We start from the raw sequence: 12,789 nt of genomic DNA on the forward strand, positions 1-12,789 counted from the left end.
GGATTTCGTTGATCTGAGTAACATGAAAATGAATTTAATAAAAGGCGCCCCATTCAAGCCTTTCGAGCAATTGATGGGTGTCTTGCCAGCAGCATCCCAATCATGCAATTCCAGAAGTATTCACGACTTAATGTCAGACCCCGAGAGTGAGATCATTGATTTTTACCCTGAAGACTTTCCGATAGATCTTAATGGCAAGAAATTTGCTTGGCAAGGTGTTGCTCTCTTACCCTTCATTGACGAGAAACGTCTACTCCTTGCGATGGAGAAACGGTACCCTCTCTTATCCAACGAAGAACTTGCGCGAAACACAACAGGACGGGAAGTTCTCTTCCTATCCGATCGGCACCCTTTATACGAAAACCTAACTGCTAATTTCTATTCCAAGAAGCAACTGGCACCAACCCTGAAGTTGAACATGCGAGTGAGCGAAGGGCTAGGAGGCAAAGTGGGACGCAACGATGCGTACGTTCCACATAGTTCGCTGGTACCACCCTTTGACAATTGGGACCTACCCACTCTAGACGAAGATCATTCCATAAGGTCAGTTTTCCATTGTGCATATTTTATATCATATTTTGCCCAACTGCTCTTTGATCATGCTAACCCGAAGTAGTGTTATCTACGATATGCCCAAGTCAATGTACACTCACAAGTCAATGCTTCTAAGGGGTGTAAAACATAACCCTCCAGTTCTCGATAAGACTGATATTGAAATCACCAGAAACAAGGCACAGCGTTCTGGGCGCTCCTTTGGAGGAGTTCCCTTCGGCAATGGCAGAGGCAGAGGTGGTCGAATGTCATATGCCAGTGACCGGCCCAGTAATGATCGACCCAATCCATTCGCCGCCCATATTAACCCAGCCTTCGTGCCGCCAGCAATACCTCCATCACAGGTGAGTGGACAGCCAGCAGGATGGATACCTCCTCCCCCTGGGATAACTGGCAGCTCCTCTGGTGCTGCCCGGTTTGATAAACCCTACCAAGATCCTCCCTATCAACAACAGGGCGGTCGCGGTTATTCTCATCAATCCGGCCAGCGTGGTCACTACTCCCAGTCGTATAATCAACCGAGGGAGTACGGTCAAGGTAGGCAATATGGCCAATCGCAACAATATGAGCAAAGGGGGAGAGGAGGATATGAACAATACTCTGGAGGCCGCAGTAACTCTGGAGGCGGAGGGGGTGGTCGAGGCCGAGGTGGCGGATCTTACAGGGGTGGAGGCCGTGGTGGACCTTATCACCATGGACAGAATGGATATAATGGTCACCGCAATGACGGGTATGGACGATATTGATTGGGGGTTTTTTTGATAAATTTTGTTGTACGAATACATTTACAGAAAGTAATAAGTTATGCAATTTCAGAGATTCAAGCATAATTGTCAATTAGGAAGTAATAGCAATGGGATATAAAAGGAATTGAAGTGCAACAAAAAGTCATACATGAAATTCTTGGTAGACAAACACAGCTGTTTTGGGAGGCAAAATATTGCATTGGGGGTTATCGGTACCTAGATAGTAGCGCATCCTTTTCAATGCTGTTCAAGCCTAATCCCTAACACCTAGCATCAAAATATGCTCTTTTATCCACCTCTCTTTTCTTCTTCTTCTTCTTCTTCTTCTTCTTCTTCTTCGTCTTCTTCTTCTCTTGGCAGTCCTGATGGCCGCTAATACCACGTGTTTACCCTGAGTGCTAGTATTTACTCAAGGTAAGAACAAATCTAGAGAAATGAAATTTATCCTAAGATTGAAGGGAGATGGCGAGGTCAGGTAACCTATCGTTTGTCGTTTCTTCTACTTCTCCATCAGGGACAAGGGGAGCTGTATCCGGCGTAGATATAAATCGTAGATATCCCAAAACCGGCGTCGCAAAAATGGGTCAACTAACCGCATTTAGACGTCGATACAAGCTTCCAAAGTTCAAGCGAAAACCATCGTATGAACAGAATAAACCACTGCAGTGATAGCGGCTTGCCCTAAAAACACAACGAAGAGAAATAAATATGGAAAAGTAAACTCGAAACTGTTTGCTGGTCCAGCTCTTGGGCATTATCGTAACTGGCTTCGTGTTCTTCGTAATATCACGTGATGATGAGCTGAACTGTATGGTTTGCAGTAAGCATTCTGTACAGTGGGGGGTATTAAGTTTGAAACCCCCCCTCCGCCTGCCGCCGAGATTACACTAACCATATAACATTAATATCTATATGCTGCTTTTTGCAAAGATCTTTATATTAATATTTTGTATACCATCCTTCTGCCTCTATAACTGCCTTCACTCGATGAGGCATTGTAGCAGAAAGATTATATAGAATGCTATCATCAATTGCATTCCATGCCTCCTTAGCTGCCTCTATTAAAACTCTTTTTGTAGCTACTGTATCTGATGCATGCTCCAGCTCTGGATGCAGCTTATAGATCTCCTGCTTCAACAGTGCCCAAAGATTCTCTATAGGATTCAAATCTGGAGAATATGGAGGCCAAGGCATGATCTCTATATTCATCTCCTCAAGAACCTCCCTAACTATGTGAGCTGTATGAACCCTGGCTCCATCATGCATGAATATATCCCCCTCTCTCACAAATTCAGGTAAAAAGGCCCTATACATCCTTTATCACTCTTGAAGAAAGGGGTAAATAGTATGATAAAAGCAGCATTCCAACATAACTGGGTTTGGGTTAGTGATATCTTGGCATCACAGGTGTGGCAAGGGGGGGGGTTTCAAACTTAATACCTGACACTTGTAATCTGTAGTTAGTTGCCGCTGATGTATGGGCAACTGCTTTGCGCCCAGCTTGAACTGCCCCGCTAAAAACGTTCAGACCCGGTGTCACTCGAGGCTCAATTGGTTCAAACATTCGCTGAAAAATGTATTCGAATATATAACATTGTCACTTTCATGCTTTTCCTGCCTTCGTACGAACGTGATCGTGACGAGGAAGGTAGCAACGACCCCTGTCCTCTTATACACGTTGAATCGGGCCTCTTCTCCCCAAATTTAAGGGAAACATGGGAGTTCCAACCAAGATCAGCATTCTAGGTCGCGAAAGCATTGTCGCTGACTTCGGCATCTGGAGAAATTATGTGGCGAAGGATCTATTAAGCAGCTGCTCCTCCTCAACCTACGTCCTTATTTCCGACACCAACCTGACGCCCCTCTATTTGGAGGGCTTCCAAAAGTCCTTCGAAGATGCCGCAACGAATGTCTCTCCCAAACCGCGTCTCCTCACGTACGAAATACCTCCCGGAGAGTCTTCGAAGTCTCGTGAGACAAAAGCGGACATTGAAGATTGGATGCTTGCCCGCCAACCGCCATGCGGTCGAGATACGGTGATCATTGCCTTGGGGGGCGGCGTGATTGGAGATTTAATCGGATTTGTTGCAGCTACATATATGCGTGGAGTCCGCTTTGTGCAGGTTCCTACAACCCTCTTAGCAATGGTTGACTCTTCTATTGGCGGCAAGACAGCCATTGATACGCCCAATGGCAAAAATTTGATCGGAGCCATTTGGCAACCGCAAAGGATCTATCTGGATATGGAGTTTTTGAATACCTTACCTGAGAGAGAGTTTATAAATGGCATGGCCGAAGTGATAAAGGTCTGTATGCTGTTATACGATCTTCTACTATCTATATTTTTCACAGTCTCTCTTTTTGCTCTCACCTGCTAACTAGCCCGATTTTTTTGCCCTGTGTATATAGACTGCAGCAATTTCAAGCGAAGAAAAGTTCGCAGCACTAGAACGTGATGCTGAGACTATATTGGCAGCCGTCAAGTCCAAAAACACACCAGAACGACCGCGATTCAGTGGTATCGAGGAGACGCTGAAAAGAACAATCTTATCCTCTGCAGAGTTCAAGGCGCAGGTTGTGTCAGCGGATGAAAGAGAGGGCGGACTGCGCAACCTCCTAAACTTCGGGCATTCTATCGGTCACGCAATAGAAGCTATTCTAGCCCCACAGGTCCTTCATGGAGAATGTATTTCTATAGGAATGGTCAAGGAAGCCGAACTAGCTCGCCATCTTGGAATTTTAAATAACGTTTCCGTATCCCGCATATCGAAATGCCTTGCCAATTATGGGTTGCCAACTTCTCTCAAAGATCAGCGAATAAAGAAACTGACCGCTGGCAAACATTGTAGCGTGGAGCAACTGATCGCGTATATGGGCGTCGATAAAAAGAACGATGGGCCTAAAAAAAAAGTCGTGCTTCTCTCTGCCATTGGGCGCACACATGAGCCACGTGCTAGTACAGTGTCGAACGAAGAGATCCAAATCGTACTTGCGCCAAGCATCGAAGTTTCCCCAGGTGTTCCGAAAGGCCTTGATGTCACCTGTACACCCCCAGGATCGAAAAGTATCTCGAATCGGGCCCTCGTCCTTGCCGCATTAGGGTCAGGTACATGTCGCCTCAAGAATCTCCTCCACTCAGATGATACTGAGGTTATGCTTAATGCCCTTGAACGGCTAGGTGCTGCTACATTCTCCTGGGAAGATGAGGGCGAGGTGCTTGTAGTAAGTGGCAAAGGCGGCAGGATGGAGGCTAGCTCCAGTGAATTGTACGTAGGAAATGCCGGGACTGCGTCACGGTTCTTAACGACTGTCGCTACGCTTGCCCGAAAAAGCAGCGTCGACTCGAGCGTGCTCACTGGAAACGCCCGGATGAAGCAAAGGCCCATTGGCGATCTTGTTGATGCCCTCGCAGCCAACGGCGCTAGCATCGAGTATCTCGAAAACCTAGGTTGCCTTCCACTCAAAATTGCCGCTTCGGGAGGATTTGCCGGCGGGGAGATAAACCTTGCTGCGAAAGTGTCCTCCCAATATGTGTCGTCATTGTTGATGTGCGCTCCGTACGCTAAAACGCCTGTAACCCTGAGACTTGTGGGCGGGAAGCCTATCTCACAGCCTTATATCGACATGACCACTGCCATGATGCGATCGTTCGGCGTCGAAGTCAAAAAATCCGAGACGGAAGAGCATACTTACCATATTCCCCTTGGCTTCTATACCAACCCTGTAGAATATATTGTTGAAAGCGATGCCAGCTCTGCCACATACCCCCTGGCGGCTGCTGCCATCACTGGCACTTCCTGCACCGTCCCGAATATTGGATCCAAGTCTCTTCAAGGAGATGCCCGATTCGCCGTCGATGTCCTGCGGCCAATGGGCTGCGCTGTGGATCAGAACGATTTCTCCACTAGAGTTACCGGTCCTCCAGGAGGAATACTGAGCCCGCTACCCAATATAAACATGGAGCCCATGACAGATGCATTTCTGACTGCGTCGGTTCTTGCTGCTGTTGCAAGAGGCAAGGGGTCGAATCGCACGACGCGGATATTCGGTATCGCAAATCAGAGGGTCAAAGAATGTAACAGAATCAAGGCTATGAAAGATGAACTTGCCAAATTTGGGGTTGTTTGTCGAGAACATGACGATGGCCTCGAAATCGACGGCATAGACCGCGCGACCCTGCACCATCCGTCAGATGGCGTTTATTGTTATGACGACCACCGCGTTGCGATGAGTTTCAGCGTTCTCTCCTTGGTGGCTCACGAGCCAACTCTGATTCTCGAAAAGGAATGTGTTGGAAAGACGTGGCCCGGTTGGTGGGACTGCTTATCTCAGACTTTCAAGGTGAAATTGGATGGCAAGGAAGTAGGCAAAAGAACAGAAACGAACCCTATTGTCCACGTAAACAAATCTGCAGCATCGATTTTCATCATCGGCATGCGAGGTGCAGGGAAGACGACAAGCGGTTTTTGGGTTTCCAAGGCACTCCAGCGTCCATTCATTGACTTGGATGATGAGCTCGAAAGAACTGAAGGTATGACGATTCCCGAAATTATCAAACAACGGGGTTGGAGAGGATTCAGGGAAGCTGAACTCTCACTACTACGGAGGGTAATGACTGAGAAGCCAAGGGGGTACATTTTTGCCTGTGGTGGAGGTGTTGTTGAGACTCCCTGAGGCTCGCAAGCTCTTGACCCAATATCACAAAACTACAGGCAACATCATACTTGTCATGCGAGACATTAAAGAAATAATGGATTTCTTGAAAATTGACAAGACGCGTCCAGCGTATGTTGAGGACATGATGAGTGTGTGGTTGCGCCGAAAACCATGGTATGAGGAATGTAGCAATGTTCAATACTACAGTCGATTAACTGGATTGGACGGGATGACACAGGTTTCAGGTGGCTTCAATCGTTTCTTAAAAGTCATCACCGGCGAAGTGGACAGCCTTGCAAAGATGAGAAGGAAACAAAATACTTTCTTTGTCTCTCTCACACTTCCCGATCTCGGTCTGGCTGCCCATATCTTGAAAGAAGTCACGCTGGGGTCAGACGCTGTAGAGCTGCGAGTTGATTTGCTTAAAGATCCCCAGTCTGATAATGAGATCCCGTCTGTTGACTACGTCGCTGAACAAATATCCGTGCTACGCAGTCGTACTTCGGTGCCTCTTGTATTCACTATCCGTACAAAGGGTCAAGGTGGTCGCTTCCCCGACGATGCATACGATGCCGCCTTACAACTCTACCGTCTTGCCGTCCGAATGGGATCTGAATTTGTGGATCTAGAAATATCGTTCCCGGAGCAGCTCCTACGTACGGTGACTGAAATGAAAGGCTTTTCGACAATCATCGCATCCCACCATGATCCCAAGGGGCAATTGTCATGGGTGAATGGTTCATGGATTCAATTCTACAACAAGGCTCTTCAGTATGGAGATGTGATCAAGCTTGTGGGTGTTGCAAGGTCAATTGACGACAACATTTCACTGAAGAAATTCAAAACCTGGGCAGAGGAGAAACACAACATCCCCATTATCGCCATCAATATGGGCGACAAGGGCCAGCTAAGCCGGATGTTAAATGGCTTCATGACACCAGTATCCCATCCTAGCCTACCATTCAAGGCAGCGCCTGGTCAACTTTCCGCCAGAGAAATCCGAAAGGGTCTCTCTCTCATAGGCGAAATCAAAGCAAAGAAATTCGCTGTCATTGGGAACCCAGTCTCTGCCTCTCGATCTCCGGCAATGCACAACACTCTCTTCAGACAAATGGGCCTCCCACACACCTACGGGACCCTAGAAACAGATAATCCTGAAGTTGCCAAAGAATTCATCCGCTCCCCAGGCTTTGGCGGTGCCTCCGTCACCATTCCCCTAAAATTAAGCATCATGCCCCTCCTCGACGAAATTGCGCCAGAAGCAATGTCGATCGGGGCTGTAAACACCATTGTCTGCGCCCCGCCAGCACCAGACAGCAAATCCCAAACCCCACGCCTTATCGGCCACAACACAGATTGGCAAGGCATGGTCCGCTGCCTGAGCGACGCAGGTGCCTATGCCGCAGCCACGCCCACCACCGCCTCTGCCGGTCTGGTTATCGGAGGCGGTGGAACGGCCCGCGCAGCGATCTTCGCCCTTCAGAACATGGGCTACTCCCCCATATACGTGTTAGGCCGCTCGCCAGACAAGCTTTCCAGCATGACCTCCACCTTTCACACCGACCACGACATTCGCATTTTAGAAGACGTGAAAGCTCTAGAATCTTTGCCGACAGTAGCTATTGGGACGATACCTGGCGATAAGCCAATCGAGCCCCACATGCGAGAAATTCTCTGCAAGCTCTTCGACCTATGCGAAAAAGCAAATTCAGACACTGAGCAGGCGCGCGGCGTCAGCACGAAACGTATCTTACTGGAGATGGCATATAAACCTTCTGTCACGTCGCTGATGCAATTGGCTAGTGATTCCGGGTGGACGGTGTTGCCGGGGCTGGAGGCTTTGGTGGCGCAGGGGGTTTATCAGGTATGCAGTCAGCTTCCTTCCTTCCTTCATTCACTGTCCAATTTTTTGTTTCTTACTTTCTTTGCATTTGCCGAAAAGACTAACAATGCTTGTTCGTTCGGGAAATAGTGTGAGTACTGGACAAACATTACGCCTGTCTATGAATATGCTAGGGTATGTCCTGGGTCTTTCCTCCTTCCTACCTTCCATCTCATTGGAGTACATTCACCAGAAAACTAACGTCCCCTGTTCCTTCCATTAGAATGCCGTAATGGGCGTATCGCCAAGCGAAGATATCTCGACGTAAGAGACGATCTGTTCTGCATCTCGCCATACTCCCAGAAACAGTACTATATGTCAAACACATTTAGTGTTGGAAGGTTTACGACGTGAAACTTATAAATTGCGAGCGGGGGAACGGTAAAAGGTTATTTTTTTGTTTTTTTTAACAAAGAACAAAAAATGCATATAATTGAATTTCGGTTTTTTTGGGGGCATATGACGAATAGAAAGTTTTAACACTCAGAGTTATTATGGGCAAAAAAAAAGGGGGGGGGGGAGAATGAAAAGGATCAATTTCTTGTTTATCTAGTATAATAATATTCTTATGTTGGAACATAGCAATTTCGCTCTTGGTCTTAGAAGCATTTACGCATGCTTTCTATGAACATCCCGTTCTCAACCACAGCTCATAATTTTTTCTATGTAATCTCGCCTCTGTGGGGTATATGTGCGCTGGTACTGAAGAGGAAAGTGGAACAACAACCAAAAACCCAGAAACGCCTTTTTCGCATGTTGAAAGCTGACAATCTCAGAGATCGTGATCATTGACATGGAATATACCCAGGTACCTTGATGCAAAAATAAACGGTGGGAAGAAGTAGAAAAGGGGTAGAGAGACGAAAGGAGGGGGAAGAAAGGTAAGAGAGCATATACCGATAATACGACGCCAGGAGGCGTTCGTAAAAGTAGAGCCATTCCCCACCCCACTCCAAAACAGGAATCCTGAGAAAGAAAACAAATATAATGCAGCTCAAACAATGCGTGCATATAGTAGTGCCTGTGCAATGGACGCCCAATGCAAAGCAAAGCAAGGGAGCTCTATCCCCTTACACAACACTCTGCCCAGACACATCCTCTCCCCCCTCACTGTCCGCATTCCCATTCCCATCTACAGGTCCCATCGGCCCTTCTCCATTCGCCTCCTCGCCTTCCCTCTTCCTCCTCTTATTAACGGCCATCTTCCCCTCCATCTCCCGTCGCCATGTACACTCCTCCTGGAACTCACATATCCGACACTTCCACGCCTCCATAATTGGCACACCACGCGGTTGCCTGTGTCCGCGCCACCAATGCATTTCATCTGTTAGGTAGCTGTAGAGGGAGGACGGATTGAAAAGGAAGGAGCGGCTGCCGATGTATTGCATGGACTCATCAGGGCTAGATGGTGGGGCTATGTAGGTGGCTGTTAGGACAGGAGAGAGGAGGGTTGGAAAGGGTGGAGTGTCTTCTTGGGCGTCGTCCTGGGGTTGGGAGTGGGTGGTGGTACTAGGATTCGTGTTTGGGGGAAGGAACGTGAGGCGGTGTTGAGACTTCATGAGCTTCCAGAGACGAGAAAGGGAGTTGTGTTCGAGGAGGATGGTCATTGAATCCTGGCTGCTGGAAGGGAATTCTCCTTCACTTTCCGCGCCCGATGAAGAGGGGAAGTAGTCCGCATCTAGGTCTTCTGACGCGTCGAAAAATTGCTCGTTGAGGCTGCCTACTTGAGCGATGAAACTGTCAGAAAATGGCTTGTCAACTTCGAGCTTATATCGCGTTGCGATAGCGTCAATGGTGACGTCGTTCGGTGGTGACGAGGCGGGTGGAGGAAGTGATAGTATAGTTGCAGCTGAAGATGCGTAGGGCGGAAGCCAACACTATTACAGATGGGATAGAGCGACTGCTGCTCCCGCGAGTCTTGATATCTGTGATATATATCTTCTTTAACGGTGTCTCGGGGGACCCCGCCGCCGAATATGCCATATCCCCGTTCATGCTTGGCCACCCCAATATCAGAAAGCCTCCGTCCGCCACCAGCCGGAGAAAGGAAGAAGTCCGTAATCGAGGTCTGATATTCCGGAAGCAATGCTTTAGACGTTCTCAGATCCGCGTAACTCGCTTCTGCAGATTCCTCCAGCTCCTCATCCGGACAATCATAGGACAGCTGGTCAATTATTCCCGTTACGATTTCTCCATCAACGTTCCCCCAAACCTCCAATTCTCTAGTCATCCCCGAAACCCGCAGTGTACGCAGCCCCTGTATAACATTCCATATTCGTAGAGCCCACCCATCTTCTTTCGTCATAACTTCAACAGGGACGGTGGTATGCACCTGGTCTTCCAACTCTTTATGCACCACGGTCCCCTGCTTCATTGCTGGTGTAGCCCTCTTCCGCCCGAGTTTTGTCAAGGTATACCAATACTGTAACTCACACCAAGCAGGAGACACCAGATCCGTGACCGACAAAGCTTTCCTAGGTGGTGTCCGGAAACGTTCAAGCGGAGACCGCATATCTGGAATAGGCAGTCCATTTGCATTTCCATCCTGGGCGCCCTGATCCACAGCTATATGCCCTCGCTCTCGCTCAACTTCACGCTGTCTCTCTCGCTCCCGTCCCTCAGCCGAATTCGGATGCTCAGCTAAACGCTTGAGTGTCAGAAGGGTCAGTCAACCTTCCAAGAATCACAAGGGTTTATTAATAATAATAATAATAATAATAAAAAAAAAAAAAAAAAAAAAAAAAAAAAAGACTCAAGAGAAAACGCACCACCCCAACTGCCAGACCCCGCTTCCAACCATTCCCAACCCTTACCGTTCCCCCTCCCTCTCCCACCACCAAAATAACGCCCTTCCGGCCCCGCCCTCTGCTGGATAGGACCCCATTTCTCCCTGCCCAGAACCCGAGGCACCCTATCCCTCGATATACCAACATAATCCTCAATATCTGTCAGAGGCAGCAGTGGAAGTGACTGTGACTGTAATTGCAGTTGCGCAATCGTCTCAGGATAACCAATACCAATTGCACCTGACTCGGCCCCTTCTTCCGCTCCAGCGGGATCAGAAGACACCGCAAGAGGCGTGAGTGCAGGCGTCGCAAATACAGAAGGAGAACCGGATCCAGGAACAACCGTCGTCGCCTGCTCGTGGTCCTCGCCGATCCGCGCCAGCAGCAGATTCAACAGCTCCTCCTCGTCGGGGGAGAAGTCGGACCCGTAGTCGCTGCTGGCAGCGCTGTCCAATGTGTCCTCCCCCGTCGTTGTATTCTCTCGTGTTGCTGCTAGGGGGCTCGGGACTGTCGGGGGTTGTGGTGATGGGAGGGGGCCGGCAGCGGGCTTCTCGAGGAAGGCTGACTGGCTCATTTGAGAGAGATGTAGTGAGAGCTGGTCATGGTGTTATTTGAGGGGAGGACAGTTGAGTTTTCTTTATTGGGACACTCGGTTCATGGCGAAGAGATACATTATGTTGAGCCGTTTCCTCTCTTCTAGCCCGGCTGTTGATGCCGCCAAAAATGCTTGAGCGCTTAGTCACGCTAACGAATTGCCGACTGATTGCCGCCAACACGGTGTCGCGTGCGCGTCATCCTCAAAACATCCACAGATGTTCCTCTATCTCCTCCACTATATGTATTAAATCTATATACAATTCTAGCCATTCCCAACAATGCTAGTGAGAAATCTAACTAGGAAAAAAATATGACTTATCGCATCCAAACACCAAACCCTTCTATAATACCATGCAAAACGGGGAAAAAAAAAAAAAGAGAGAGAGAGACAAAACATAGTCACCAGAATGAAAACTTCCGCAGAGACCTGATAGTCTGGAAAGTTAACAAGAAAGGCGGTTTTCAAAAATTCAAGAAGTCGCAGCAACCGATGCCATAACCCCTACTCCTCCTCCATCCTGTCTCACTCCTTCCACCTCCACAGCCTGAGCTTGCGCTTGCGCCGCTTCTGCTGCCTCAACTTCCTTTGCCGCCTTCTGATTTAGCCAGCTAAGATACGTCTGCCAACCCACCGCAATAGCACCGGCGAATATGTTCCGAAACTGTGGATCAACATACATGAACATAAACGCTGTCACGGCCGGCCATAACTTCGCGCTATTCACGATGCTAGTCGGTAAGGCCAGTTTGAGGCGCTCCCACGTCTCCGTGAGCGAGGTACCCGCCAGTAGTGATTGCATGCAGAAGAAATACGTGTTGAAGATCGGTGTGAAGCAGACTTGGTTAATGGCTACTTTTGTGATGATTGAGACGAAGCGAGGTTTGGAGCGGAAGTTGAAGTTGTTGTGGAGGTACATGAACCTACATATAAGTTACAAAAATTTAACAAGTTAGAAAATAATGAATTTCCCAATGGATTAGGAAAAGGGGCCCTATAAATAACATACCATTTATACCCCGGAACAGCAGCAAGAGCGCCAACCGTCATATGCCTAACCGTCCTCAGCGGGTCATACCGAGCCATTACACCCTCCTTCTCTACCTCATCACCCATCCCTCTCTCTTGCTCCCCATTCTTCTTATTTACTTTCTTCTCCATATCTTTGTCCTTGTCTTTGGCTTTCCCCCCACCATCCCCTACAAACAGCTGCGCACTTAGATCCCCACATAGATAAATAAACAATGTACACCACAACTGCGTCCAGTACGGTCTGCGACTTTGTATGCGACTGTAGAAATCGGCAGCACGTCCGATGGCACTAGACTGGATGATTTGTCGAAAGGATTTGGAAGTCGTGGCCGAGGATGATGGCGATGAAGGTGATGGCTGCGTCTGTGGCTGTGGCTGTGGTGGTTGTTTTCCTACCTCTGCCGCCTCTGCTGCTGCTGTAGCAGTGGCGGGCATAACGGACCGGGATGCACCCGGGGGGGGTTAAAAGGAGTCCGAGGCTGAAGTTGAATTTTGCTCCCCCTCTAGGGCTTGTTGTTTTATGTCTCGCGACAGAGAGGG

The 12,789-nt window shown here is 48.5% G+C and overlaps 4 protein-coding genes across 4 annotated transcripts; 2 read left to right on the forward strand and 2 right to left on the reverse strand.

The window, feature by feature from the left end:
* Positions 1-102: 102 nt before the first annotated feature.
* HCAG_06697 (conserved hypothetical protein) lies at positions 103-1,393 on the forward strand (the record flags this gene model as incomplete). The annotated part of the gene is made up of 6 exons (XM_001539042.1): positions 103-146; positions 481-543; positions 617-896; positions 988-1,060; positions 1,094-1,282; positions 1,344-1,393. The coding sequence occupies 6 exons, from the start codon at positions 103-105 to the stop codon at positions 1,391-1,393; spliced, it is 699 nt and encodes a 232-aa protein (XP_001539092.1).
* An 844-nt stretch (positions 1,394-2,237) lies between these two features.
* HCAG_06698 (predicted protein) lies at positions 2,238-2,492 on the reverse strand (the record flags this gene model as incomplete). Its single annotated transcript, XM_001539043.1, has 1 exon — positions 2,238-2,492. One exon carries the CDS (start codon positions 2,490-2,492, stop codon positions 2,238-2,240), a length of 255 nt encoding a protein of 84 aa, XP_001539093.1.
* A 521-nt stretch (positions 2,493-3,013) lies between these two features.
* HCAG_06699 (3-dehydroquinate synthase) lies at positions 3,014-8,492 on the forward strand (the record flags this gene model as incomplete). Its single annotated transcript, XM_001539044.1, has 6 exons — positions 3,014-3,604; positions 3,708-5,829; positions 6,083-7,818; positions 7,927-7,971; positions 8,169-8,217; positions 8,419-8,492. 6 exons carry the CDS (start codon positions 3,014-3,016, stop codon positions 8,490-8,492), a joined length of 4,617 nt encoding a protein of 1,538 aa, XP_001539094.1.
* Positions 8,493-8,906: 414 nt separating this feature from the next.
* HCAG_06700 (conserved hypothetical protein) lies at positions 8,907-12,684 on the reverse strand (the record flags this gene model as incomplete). Its single annotated transcript, XM_001539045.1, has 5 exons — positions 8,907-9,685; positions 9,721-10,476; positions 10,764-11,217; positions 11,747-12,140; positions 12,227-12,684. The coding sequence occupies 5 exons, from the start codon at positions 12,682-12,684 to the stop codon at positions 8,907-8,909; spliced, it is 2,841 nt and encodes a 946-aa protein (XP_001539095.1).
* Between the last annotated feature and the right edge of the window lie 105 nt (positions 12,685-12,789).

Source organism: Histoplasma capsulatum, genomic scaffold (assembly GCF_000149585.1).
Source record: "Histoplasma capsulatum NAm1 scaffold_6 genomic scaffold, whole genome shotgun sequence".
NCBI classification, from domain to species: domain Eukaryota; kingdom Fungi; phylum Ascomycota; class Eurotiomycetes; order Onygenales; family Ajellomycetaceae; genus Histoplasma; species Histoplasma mississippiense.